At 38.6% G+C, this 12798-nt stretch overlaps 1 protein-coding gene and 1 non-coding gene across 7 annotated transcripts in view; one reads left to right on the top strand and one right to left on the bottom strand.

Annotated features, from left to right (window-relative positions):
* The window catches only part of PSD3 (pleckstrin and Sec7 domain containing 3), a 598663-nt gene that overhangs the window by 340880 nt on the left and 244985 nt on the right, over positions 1 to 12798 (top strand). For all 6 annotated transcript variants that reach the window (XM_074353657.1, XM_074353661.1, XM_074353659.1 and 3 more), the window contains 2 exons: positions 1142 to 1254; positions 3777 to 3835. In XM_074353657.1, coding sequence (XP_074209758.1) covers positions 1142 to 1254; positions 3777 to 3835 — 172 coding nt within the window. The remainder of the gene's footprint in view (positions 1 to 1141; positions 1255 to 3776; positions 3836 to 12798) is intronic.
* On the bottom strand, positions 5028 to 5158 carry LOC123617795 (small nucleolar RNA SNORA17). Its single transcript, XR_006726043.1, has one exon. It is a non-coding gene; the product is annotated as a small nucleolar RNA SNORA17 (small nucleolar RNA).

Here is a 12798-nt window from a genome sequence, read left to right as displayed (position 1 = left end):
ACCTGGTCAGCATTTAAGCTTATAAACTTTATAATGTGTCAGAGCCTGGAGGAATTCTGAGCTCATCTTGTGTAACCCTTTAGTCTTACAATACTGAGGCCTGGGAGGTGAAGTGAGGATGTTTGGGTTAGAATGCACAACAGTGGCTTATTCTGTGGCTCTTTGCATGAATCAAGGGTACTCATAAATTTTCCAGTGAAAACCAGTAAGGGTCAGGGATGGATCTAAATTTTTGCTTTGCTTTCTCATATGCCTTATTTTAAAAAGTTATAAAAAAAATTAAAGTTTTATCAGTATAATTTAGATTAAAATGCAAATAAGGAAGACAGCAACATTTTCATCATTGAAATATGGTTCATTATATGTTTCTTTCGATAGTAAGATTTCTTAGGACCTTTTAAATGATTTTTTCCTTCCCATCTCATGTTTAGGGAAATGTATCAATTTTCTTAAGTGAGGGTCCTGGATATAGCTTTAATAGACATTACTCTCTGATTTAGATTGGTGTGTGGTTCTAGGCATACCTTCTGTTGTTCAAAGAAGTTTTATACATAAATTAATTTATTCCTAATTTAAGAAATAAATTAGGGTTTATTTTCCAATTTCCTCCTCATATAACAAGTTAATTATATAAGGTGGTGATATAAGCAAAATAAAATGAACAGAAATCTACTGAGTACAGGACAGTGTAACTGTAATTTTAATAGTGAGTCATTGGCGATTACACTCAAGTAACAAAACGACAAAAAAAAAACCCCTATGATCTTTCTCAAATTTTAAAACATAACCTACATGGTTATGCATTCAGTCTTCTGTGTTCTTTGGCTTTTATCTGACTGAGCTTTTAAAATGGCTTCTTGACGCTAAGTCACGGGGGAAGTCACCTATCTTCCCAAGGCTTTTCTTGATGTACTGACCACTATGTTACTATGCTGTCATTTTTTATATTACATTTTATGTAATTTAAATGTCAATATAAATTGATGTTGAATGGCCATCTGGTAAATTATTTTTTTCAAGTGTAGAATTTCTTACTTTGTATTAATAATTTCTTATGTTTGTATGAATTAACTTTAGCAGTCAAACGGAGTATGGTAATATTTTCTAAAAATTCACTTTTTCCCCCATAATTCTTTTTTAGGTATTTCTTTAAAGCATTTTCTCTTGTGGGAGAAACCCAAGAACGAGAGAGAGTTTTAATACACTTCTCCAATAGATATTTTTATTGTAACCCAGATACCATTGCTTCACAAGGTAATCTGATGGAAATACTTGAATTTCTTTTTTATAACAAGAGATGTTTTCCTCATTATGAAGTTACATTTTATTGTGGAAAATATGGAACATTATACAGAAGAGAACAGAAGTCATCTACTTATCTCTAGATAACTATTAAGAATTTGATTCCTTCCAATCTGTTTATACAGTATTTTGTATTAGATTGGATCATTATATTGCTTTGTTTCCTACTGTCATTCTTTTTCATTGTGAATATTTTCTCATGTCATCAAATATTCTTTAAAAAGCATGATATTTAGTGACTATGTGATACTCTTTGCTCTTGTTTTAGTTATTTTTACTCTATTTTCTAGTTCCATAATATGACAATACACTTTCTTAAAATTGCTCACGGTTTGCCGTTGAGCTTTTACATCCATGCGCATTGTAGTAAATGAAATGCTAGTTTTCTTCTTTCTTCTCCTTATGCACCTGATCTCTCAGCTTCTTGATGAAGTGCACGTGTGCTCAGTGCATGTATGGTTAGTTTTGGAAATGTTCACAGATCTCACTGGAGTTTGCGGTATGTCTGGTGCTTTTGTTTGACTTTCATTGTTATAACACTGGCCGCTGACTCTGGTTTATGACTTTAATGACGTATGTTTGTGTACTGTAATATTTTTAAAAAGCAACTTTAAACTGTTTAATTGTTGATGTACCCTATGAAGAGAGATCATGTCTCCATGTCAGTCCTTAAAATCAAGCAGAATTTTCAGGGTTTGAAGTCAAGCACATTCACTTAGAATTGGAGTATCTTTCATAAACTTACAAATTCTGGCATAAATCCCTGAGACCAGGCGCACCAGGAATTGTGATCGTCTCTTATTGTCAGTCTTGTTGATTAACGTTGTGCCTGTGCTTTACGTCGACTAAAGTGATTGCTCCCGCTGCCTCTGCCCTGCGGACTGTAGCTAAGTTAACTGTCTGGTTGTTGAAGTCCCATTCCCATCTGTAAAATGGGAACTGTCTTTATTCCTTTGATTACACTTAGACCGTCTATTCACTGTCTTTATCACTGTCAGCATTGACTAGAGAGTGAAAGGGATAGCAGAGGGTTGTTTTTATTGCAGACTTCTTCAAATCTGAGAAGATGTTGACATTCCTAAGTGAAACAAGGACTATGGGTTTGTGTATTCAATTGGCTGTTCATAAAGATATTTGAGACTTGGATGCTGAGCTTTGTATATATTTTCAAGAATTTGTTTCATGTGTATTTAGAATACTAGAGTAAATACACGTTTAGGCATTTAGTAACATCTACCTAGAGATATTAATAACAGAAATCACCTACTATGCTCAAAGGCATATTTTTGGAAAATAAACTGTCTTTAATTCAGGAATTCAGGAATTTGAAAGGCTTTTCTGTACATTTAACATAAATTAATAAGACTTTTTTCTGTATCTTGTCTACTATATTTGGATTGAGAATTACAGGCAAGAATAAGGAGAACTAATTCTCAGGTTTGGGAATGAGAAGCTTAACTCTTAGTGGTTTTCTTTATGAAGTAAGAAGAGAGAGTGATGCTTTCATATAAGTGTGAAATGACCTTGCTGGTTTGGGCAACTTTTTATCCCTGAATATTTAATTTTTTGATCTTCAGTGGTTATTTCAATATTTCACTTTTGTGTGATCCTGGTACCTGGGACTAGTCAACCTAGATGTTTCCTTTAAAGAATTATAAGAAAAAGTATAACTATTCCTGCCTATGTATTTTTTGCCAGAGAACTAATACCCAAAGAGGAAATAGAGGAAGATGCAAATCTTGGTTTTCTTTAACTTTTGCTTCTGTCCTAATTCACTTTCTTCCCAGAAAGTAAACAGTAACATATTAAATTATTTTCATTTCCATATCTTGTATTATAGAAAATTGAGGAAATATACATAAAAAGATAAAAACTATAATTTTACTATCTAGAGATTAACCTCTTTTAATGTTATGTTATATATTCTTCTAGATGTATTATATTTAAGTAGAATCATTCTGCATATAATGTGTTTTTCATATAATACTTCATTGTGAAGTATCTTTCCGTTTCAATGTGTGTGCCTGAGCAGCATTTTTGATGACTTTAACATAAGAGTTATATTTTAGGTGGGCCATAGTTACTCATTCCCCATTATAAGCAGTCTTTCTTTGGAGATCCTTGTATTTCATGTAGATCCTTATTTCGTTCGTATAAAGCCCTAGAAGCAGACTTGCTGGGCCAAGGGATACTGTTCTAAAGCTTACGATATATACTGTATGCAATATATACTACAGAGGTAGGAATTGTATACTTCCTCACCAGTGGAGCCCAAACCTGAGCATTGAGATCCTTTTAATAATTTATTCTTATTCATTTTCTGTCTCCCCAAGTGGATGTGATTAATGGTGCCTAGCTGCAGTACTGTGTTTTCACAGGGCCTTAATTAAGCATAGGTATGCTGCTTTAATGATATTGAGGAGTCCAACAGGAGATGGTGAATTAATACTTCCTGTCCTTGTCTCTTTTGTCAGATGGAGTCCATTGCCTCACCTGTGCAATGATGCTTCTTAACACAGATCTCCACGGCCATGTAAGTGTAGGTGTGTGAGAGCTCCAGAATCTCTCGGGCTTAGTTAGCATCTTTGCTTTTGTGTTCATCTATGTCTGTTCTCTGCCTCCCTTTTTTTTAATTCTCTACACAGTATGTAGGTAAACATAAATCTTTGGGGAAAGAAAGAATTTACTTGACATGCTAGCACTGAGCGTAATTTTAAGTGAATACCAGATTGTCTACACGCTGTCGTTTTAGCTGTAATGTATGTGTTCCGTATTTTCTTTCTCCACTAGATGGCAGAGAGAGCTTTTACTTGTTTTTTGTTTTTGTTTTGTTTTTCTGGTTGGCTCTTAGGGTTGATACAGAACCGTGGAAAGAGGACATAAGTCAGATCTGAAAATGTCAGCTGTGTTTTCACTAAACACAGTAGTAAGTCTTAAGAACTCAGACTTTTTTACACCCCTCAGCTCACCTTGTCTTTTGCCAGTTGAAATATCAAAATAATCTACCTTCTCATCTTCTGTTTAAAATGCAGGGTGAACGTCTTGAATTTACAACTGTATATAAACTTTCACCTTTAATAGAAGTAGTATTTTAACATTTACTTGTTCATATTATATTAGAGAAAATGAGAATGTTTTAGTTAAATATAAATAAACATGTACTCAGCACAAAAATTATTTCATAGTCACTGGTCCATTTATTTTGAAGAGAAAATCATGTTTCTTGGAATTAAAGAATCTAGATCACTCCTTGATTTGGTGTATGATTAACTTACAATTTTAAAAAATCACATTAAAAGAATCAAAACTTAGATGTTGGTCCAGATTTGTTCTATGATTCCAAAAGGTCACTTAATTCCATTATTTAAAACTGTGGTGCTCCTCTCTAGGAAAGGCAAAGTGGAGCTGTATGGGGCAGTAAAGATGGACTGAGGGTGGGGGAGTGTTGTACTGTCAGGGAAATAAAGAGGAGACGTAGTGATTGAATCAGAGTTTTAAGATCATATTCACAGATCTCACAACACTCAACTAGGAGGCTCCTCTTGCAGTTTGCAAGCAGTGAATTCAGGCTACAGTTTGACCTGTAGACGTAGGAAACATGTGTCCCAAGACTGCACAGATGCAGATGGAGACACTCCCAGGGGACACGTGTGGGTAAGAGGGCTGTAATTTGTCTTGTGCACATGAAGGTGCTGGGATTGGCACCATGTGAGCCTTGACCTGAGTGTCAGAGTCTAATATTCATTCACCTTGTCATGGGAGTGACCAGTGAGTGGACTGTCCTAACCTCTGTTTACCTGTCACCAGTGAAGCAGACTTGCACTGCTTTCTTCTCTGCTCATCTTGTGGTAACAGCTGTAACTCTGTCCCCTACACCTCCCCCCACTCAAGGGGACAGTTTTGATTACGTTTGTCCACATAAAACACTGATCCAACCCAGTGAGTCCCAACACAAGGAGTCTTCTTTGCATCGGATATCTTGAGGGCCCATTCACGTATGACAGTTGTGCATTCAGTGTCTTTTGCCTGAGAAAACGTGTAATAATGAGAACAAAGAACGCAGTAACAGTTTGATTCTTGTTTAAAGGTTGAGGTGTCGTAGGACTTCTGTGGAAGTTGCTGAATGAGGGTGGGGGGATTATTTCCATTAAAAGCTGGATGGCTTTTTAAAAAGCTAATATTGCTTTAATAATACTTTCAAATAAACATGTATCTCATGAATCACAATCATTTGAAGCATAGCAGGAAATAAAGGTGCGAGTTTTATTATTTATTCAGATAACTCCACATGCTTGAAGTCCAGACAAGCCATGGGCGTCCCAGGGCCTCTCACGCACAGGTTCAGAACCACAGGTCTCGGGTGTGCCCTTGACCTCTGTGTTTGAGGAATTAAAAGGGGGTTAAATGAAGCATCATGCTTCTTTTTGGCGACTGGGATATAAGAAACAGTTTATATAAATGAACAGTTTAATATTATCTTGATTTATGCCAATCATACATAATTAGCATCTGGCTCTAGTGCATGAGAAAATCTGTATCATCTTTAAGATCGTGTTTTTAGTGATTATTAGTTCTCAGCTTTGTTTTTAAAAATGTGTGCTATGTACTTAGGATGGTCTGTTGTTTAAGTTTTATATATTAGAGTTTTTTATTCTTATACACAATGCACGCTGTTGCTACAAGTCTGTTGAATATATAGTAGCTGTCATGAAAACTAATCCTATGAAAATGTGTTTCTCTCCTCTTCCTCCTCCGGATTCATTTTAAAAATAACTTTTCCTTCTAGGTGGTAAGTTTTTCATCCATAATTCTGGGTGTAGCTTCTCTTGCATCATGATTGCCTGAATCACTGTTACAGCGTTTGACTTACTAGCATGGCCCCTGTGAAAGTGGATTTGGTCTAACCTGTCCCCCTTTTCACCTTCTCCTCGTGCGGCGCTGCCTAGGCCATAACCTCTCACCCCTCAGTCCACTGCCGGAGTAATCTGCTTGGGAAATGAACTAATAAACCACTTCCCCTTCCTTCCTTCCTTCCCGTCGGTTCGACAGCATGACCTTTCTCAGAAGTGCTGAGACAGGCTTGTGCTCAGCTCTCATGGGGGAGGCGTAACCTGGGAGGCTGACTCCTTCCTCATGGCTGTTCTTCGTGAATCTCCCTGTGACGAGGAACGAGGCAGTGGCACTGCATTGATACGGCCTCTGTGCTTCCTGCTAACCTTCTTACTAATAAAATGATGGAATGTGTACTAACATAGTAGCTCTAATACAGCGTTACATGTTGGGATGCTTCTCTGGCTCTCTTTTTCTAATTTATTCCATCCTTCAACAAACACTTGTAGTGTGTATACTCCATTCTGAGTTCCCTGCCATCTGGGTGAGGATCAGGAGGCAAAGCTCATCTCTGGTAGTGGTGTTCAGGGTGACCTCCCTTAGCCAGGTTTAACTGCAGGAATGGTAGGTAACTGAGGTGCTGTGGTAGAGAAGCATTGGGAGAGATTTTAATGACCCATACTTCACGAAGTGGGTTAAGAAAAAAACAATCTGCAGTATATACAATGTTTTGGGGAGAAATTCATTCAGATGTTACAGTTATTTCATTGGCACTAAGAATGGTGTGTCCCTTCTGTACCCACTTTTTAAAACATGAATGATTTATCATTATTTTAGCAATAGTATGGGCTTGCTTTTACTTATCTGCAAGTGGTTTATTCACTTAAATTACTATTTTATTATGATCACATTTGCTAAGTAACCTTTTATTTTTAAAATGCCTGTTCATCTATGAAATCTATGTGTAAATTAAACTTCTGCACATAGAGATAAATTTCATAGAGTTTATTTTTGTCTTGCTATATTGGAACTAAGTTGTACTGAATATTGTAACAATCAACAGAGGAAAGAGTTGAAACTCTTTTTTAAAGCGTCACATTTTATTGGAAATTGCATGAGTGAAATGACTTATCATGTTACAGTAAATTCAGACCTCTCCCTTCTCTGGGCTAATATTCCAGCGCACTCTGTTAACCACAAGTAGCTCTCGTACTTCACTCATAGTGCAGAGTGAGAGCCTCCTGGCAGGACTGTCTCTGGGTCTGAAGACAGGTGGTGGGGGCAAGGCAGGAGTCAGGAGCTTCTCACCAGGACTGGCCCCTGAGGTGGGAGGAAGTTTTAGAAACAGAGCTGAGTTGCAGTGAAGAGTGGGATAGGTTGGTGCGTAGTCAGTTGGCCGATTTCACAGCTCAAAGTTGGGTAAGATCCCCGGGGCCGTGCTGCCGGGTCAGCCATGGTCAGAGGAAGTAGCCAGGACGTTATTTTTAATCAAGATTTTGTGACAGAAATCTACCTTCTAACACCGTGGACTGGGATTTTTAGCAGCAGTTTAATCTAAGGTGTGTCTCTGCTTTCTAGCGCTGGCGGAGCCAGCCCACCCACTGCAGGGGTGGAAGAGTGAGGTGTGGCTCTTCTGGTGCGGCGCTCGCTCGCCTGCCTGCCTCCGGCGGGGCGTCCTGCAGACACTCACCCCAAGGTGCTAGTCACCGTCTGGGTGGTCTGGGTTTGTTGTATGAGGCAGGACCGTCCTGGTTTTCTGGTGTTGGGTTGTAGGTCAGATAAAGAGTAAAACCAAGGCAAATGAATACATCATACTAGAGAGGGAAGAAAGAAGTCAAGAAATAAAGTATAGGTTTTGTAACAGAATACTGTTAAACGATATGCGTCATTCACTTTGAGATAGGTCATGGGAGTTCATTATTTTTCAATCCGTAAGCTGCGTTGATAATTGTGAGTTTCTAATTCTTAGATTGCCTCTCTAGGATCCTAGTGAAGTGTTTGGTTTATTATCCGAAGTGGCAAATGGCTATTATAAGGGTTGTGATTAAAGAATGCTAACGCGTTTACTTCTCATATTGTGCCGCCTTATATTTCCACCCTCAGAAGCACCGCGCATCCCCACGAGGTTGCTAGGGAGTATTTAATACCTCGGGAAGTCTCTGTGGGTGTCCGTGACTGTCATCGCTGTAACTGGCATCTGCTGCCCTCCCTCCCTCCTGCAGCGCTGTCTTCTCTGTGGGGGCCTCCTTGTGTCCCCGCCGCCCTGTTTCCTCAGTGCCCCCTGCCAGGAGCGCCATCCCTGGCATCACCTTCTGTTTCTACCTGCCCTCTCGCTGCTGTGGATGCCAGGCGTGGGTGGTCTTAATTTCCATTAAGCCCACGCTGCCTCCTTCCCTTGGAGTCCTCTTTTCCATCTCCTGGGGGCCACGTCTTTCTTTCACCTGAAGGGGGCTCCCCAGCCATAGTGACACCACCAGACTCTCATCTCTGTCAGACTGGCATTGGCAACTGCCTAGGTTTTAACAGGAGCCCTTATATAAGCATGTCTGAATTAATCATGCCCTGGCGGGCTTTCCTGGCTTCTGTGACTCCTCAAAATCAGAGTGACCCTCTTCTTTTGTCCTTTCTTCCATTCCTTCCTCCCTGCCACCCTTCTCTTTCTTCACTGTTTTTGTGGGGGCGGGGGGAGGGGTAGTTCTGCTTTTCTTGGAATAGGTTCATACTTACAAAATACGACCAGGATAGCTTTTATCAGTTGAGCCCGTGGGGCTCATTCAAGAACCTCAGATGATCTGATTGATAACATTATTCAGCCCCCACACCCCTCTTACCCTTCTGAGTTCTTCACATTTGTGCAGCTCATTAGAAGAACGTGATGAAGGAAAGCAGGTGAAACTCTATTAAGTCAGTTTTTGCTTTTTATTCCTGCAAATAGTTTGTGGCGGAGGGTTGGGGTCGAGAGGGGGGAGGCCGGGGGAGGTGAGGATGAGGAAGGTGACTGTGAGAGCTCTAACCTCTAATCCCCTTCCTAATGCAATGCCCATCTTCCTAGACAGTCAGGTTAGACATATAGAAGTAGCGGTTTAGTCTTTGTAATTTGATAATGAGGGTCCTCTTTCCTTTTTCTTCTCAAGTTTTAGAGGAAGTGCTTTGTGAAGCAGTGATGGAACCTGTTCCTGCAATACTTCTACACTTTATGGTCTCAGGACCCCTTTATACTCTGAAAATATTTTGAGGACCACCAAAGAGCTTTTATTTATATTCATCAGTATTTACCATATTAGAAACTAAAATGGATGATTTATAAATATGTATTAAATCATTTAAAAATAGCATTAATAGGCCCATTAAGTGAATAGCATACATTTTTATGAATAATAATTATACTTAAAATTTAGTGAAAAGAATAGCATTTCAAATTTTTTTGCAGATCTCTTTCAATTTTGATTTAATGGTGGACAGCTAAATTCTCTGCTTCTGCATGTAGTCTTTTGCAGTCTGTCACAAGTCATATAGCGTCTAGAAAATTCTGTAACTTTGAGGGAGAGAGACTGAAAAACATTTTTATTATTATAAAAATGGATTTGACCTCATGGACACCCTGAACAGGATCCCTGAACTGTACTTTGCAGACCAGTGTGTTGCAATATTATTTTCAGTTGCCATATATATATATATTTTTTTTTTCATGCTATTTCTGGTTCCTTTTTCAGTGGCAGTGTGTTACGCAAGTGGCAGGAAAAAGCCCAGCGATATTTCAAATATCTCTAAAGGTTGAACTTTTAACACTTACATTAGCTCCGTGTTTGGGGTTTATGAAAGCATACTTTGAATATCACAGCTAGAGCTTCCTGCTTTGGAAGTTAACAAAGGATCCTGCTTTGCCAGCTAATCATGTATATTTAAAAAAAAAATGGACACCTGAGGGCAGCATAACACAATTAAGTTTATTTGATGGAGAAGCATGCAAAACAGGAGCTTTTAGCAGAGCGACAGAACTGAAGTAATTAGCAAATCGGTAGCGTGCTTTTCCACCATTTATTGTAACATGTTGGAGGAGGTGGAATTGTCATGTGGGAGGGTGCGCCTGCTGTGTTTTTAATATCTCAGGATTTACGAAGCCAGATTTTACCAATGGATCAGGAGAGCTTTGAGTTTCTCCGAAAGCATCTTTTCAATAAAGCTCCCAGACTTCCCACTATTAAAAATGAAACGTTTGGGGATCATTTGGCTAGTCCTTCAGCCTCACGGTCGGAGTGTGTGCTGCTGGCTGCCTTCTGGTGAATGCTGAATCGAGACAGCTGCCCCACAGCAGCTCCCCCTCAGGACCAAGTGTGGGTCTGGTCTGGCTGGAGCTTGGTGGAAGGTCCCTCCTCCCAGCTGTCAGGAAAGCGTGCTCAAAGCAAAGACGTGGGCACAGTTATGCTGCGATTTAGATCATGTCTTATATGGTTTCTAAATGACGCTGTTAAGTGTCATCTTAACTTTCCTTCTTTGTTCTCAGTTACCATGAAAGTTGGGATCTGATTGTCTGTTGGGATAGGGAAAAAAATGCCACAATTTTAACAAAGGGAAAACCTGAACTTAAGGCACAGAATACATCAGGATGCCTCATCAGTTTGCACGCTCACACGTGATGATGTCCTCGGTACCAACGTCACTTTCCATTTTCTTTCAGTCTAAGGGCCAGCAAAGTATGACCTACAGGCAAAATCCAGCTGATTTTCCTAAGTAAAGTTTTATTGGGACACAGCTACCCCCATTTGCTTACATCTTCAAACTAAAATGACAGTGTTGAGTAGTTGTAACCTGGACCTTATGGCCTGTGAAGAAGCCTAAAATATTTCCTACCTGGTCCTTTACAGAAATTTACAGAATTTCTCTCTCGCAGATTCTTGCTCTTAGTCCATGAAACCTTCTACTCCCTCCCCTAAAATAGGAGGGTGAGATTAAGGACCATCCTTTTATCTAACATTCTGAATGAGAAGTTTGTTAACATCTGAATCAAGCTTTTCAGACATGAGAAGTTCCATCAAAGAATTTCTCTGTAAAAGGAAACAAATGGAGAAAACAGCTCTTTGTTTTGTAAAAAAATGTATTTCAAAATGGCGATATAATCATTTTGGAAGAATAGCCTTAACTTTGTCTGGGCATGTGAATCTCCAGGCTAGGGTTTTTTGACTTTTTGATTAGTATTTTCTCTCATTAAAGATGGTACCTTAATTGGCTAAACATTTAAGTTGTGGGCCTGTCAGGTATTTTGGGATTTCAAATAGAATTCTTTCTGTGGCTTTTCTATTTTAGGTTTGATTAAGAATGCCTTCTAATTTTAAAGGTAACGATCCAGAGATTTGTAGTCATTGAGCATCTCAGATTTGATTGGAAATGTTGCATTGATTTCAGAGGATGATTTCTGTGCCTCTCAGTGCATAAGGAAGCCTTTTCAAATCTCCATGCTTTTGTTCATTTAATGGGAAGGAATTCAGAATGTAAGACAGTTCTCTGAACACACTGGCTTGGCATGCCTACTGCCGGCATTTGTTTCAGAGCAGGCTTACTTTTTTTCCCCAAAATCCTGAATCAATTTGGAAAGAAAACAGAGACTAGAATAGAAAGAAGAGAATAGAACCATGGTACTGTGTCTCTGATACCAAGAATCATTGAGTTAGAAAGTCAGTAATTAGAATTAGCTTTGTTCAGTGGACAGTATTTGTATCTCAAAGTAATTGATACAATTTGGTATAACAAGGAGTTAAAAATCCAGGTCTCCTAAGGACTGTTTCTTGATGACAAAGACTTCATTTTACTTCTACTCCTTGATAAAAATGGTATAAAAACTTGGGGAGTACTTGAACATAGATGTCAGTAAGATGCTTTTGCTCCTAAACCTGACCTAGAAGAATTACCGGTGAGTCACAGGAGGACAATAAATGGCAGAGACGAGCAGCCTCAACTAATTAAGTATTTAAGAGGTTGTTGAGCAGCTTTGGCCCTAGGAAGCCATGCACCTTGGTTGTCTTTATTCCCTGCACTGGTCAGACAAATTGAGACTCAGTGCGTGGGTGACGGTACTAACGCTTCCTTCCTGTGGGACCACAGTGTTTGAGTGGTCTTCTGTTGGGCTGACTTTACATATCAATCCCCACCCCACCCCATTGCTGTTTTCCTAATTGCTGTTTCAAACTCCATGTAAATCAAACTGATACCTTTATACTAATGTAGACCATGTTTGGTTATTGTGAAAGTATACAAAAGGCAATACCAATTAAGCAGGTAAATAAATCTGAATTTAGAGTGAAGTATGATTTTATAAACTAAAATAACTACAAGGACTTTACCATTATTTTTAAATGTTGTAAAACATAATAATTGTTGTTAATTAAATGAGGAAAGTTTTATTTACAGCTTATAATAGAAATTCCTGGTGTCCTAAAGAAGCATTTTGAGTCAGTGATCATTTAACATACGACTCATGAATCTTCCAAAAGAATTTGAAAAACCTAGTATCTTCTCATCCAGCTTAAAGTTGTCATCTAAATATTTAATTTTAACTTTAAGTAATTAAAACTTATAAAAAGACATAATTTTTGATATGGGTATTAATTATTGGTATTCAAAATAGTCTTTCATTAGAGCCTAAAGATTATAGTTAGGGAGAAGCATTTC

The sequence above is a fragment of the Camelus bactrianus genome, chromosome 26, assembly GCF_048773025.1.
Source record: "Camelus bactrianus isolate YW-2024 breed Bactrian camel chromosome 26, ASM4877302v1, whole genome shotgun sequence".
NCBI classification, from domain to species: domain Eukaryota; kingdom Metazoa; phylum Chordata; class Mammalia; order Artiodactyla; family Camelidae; genus Camelus; species Camelus bactrianus.
The sequence above is the reverse complement of the archived record's forward strand: the minus strand, read 5'-3'. Positions and strand labels throughout refer to the sequence as shown.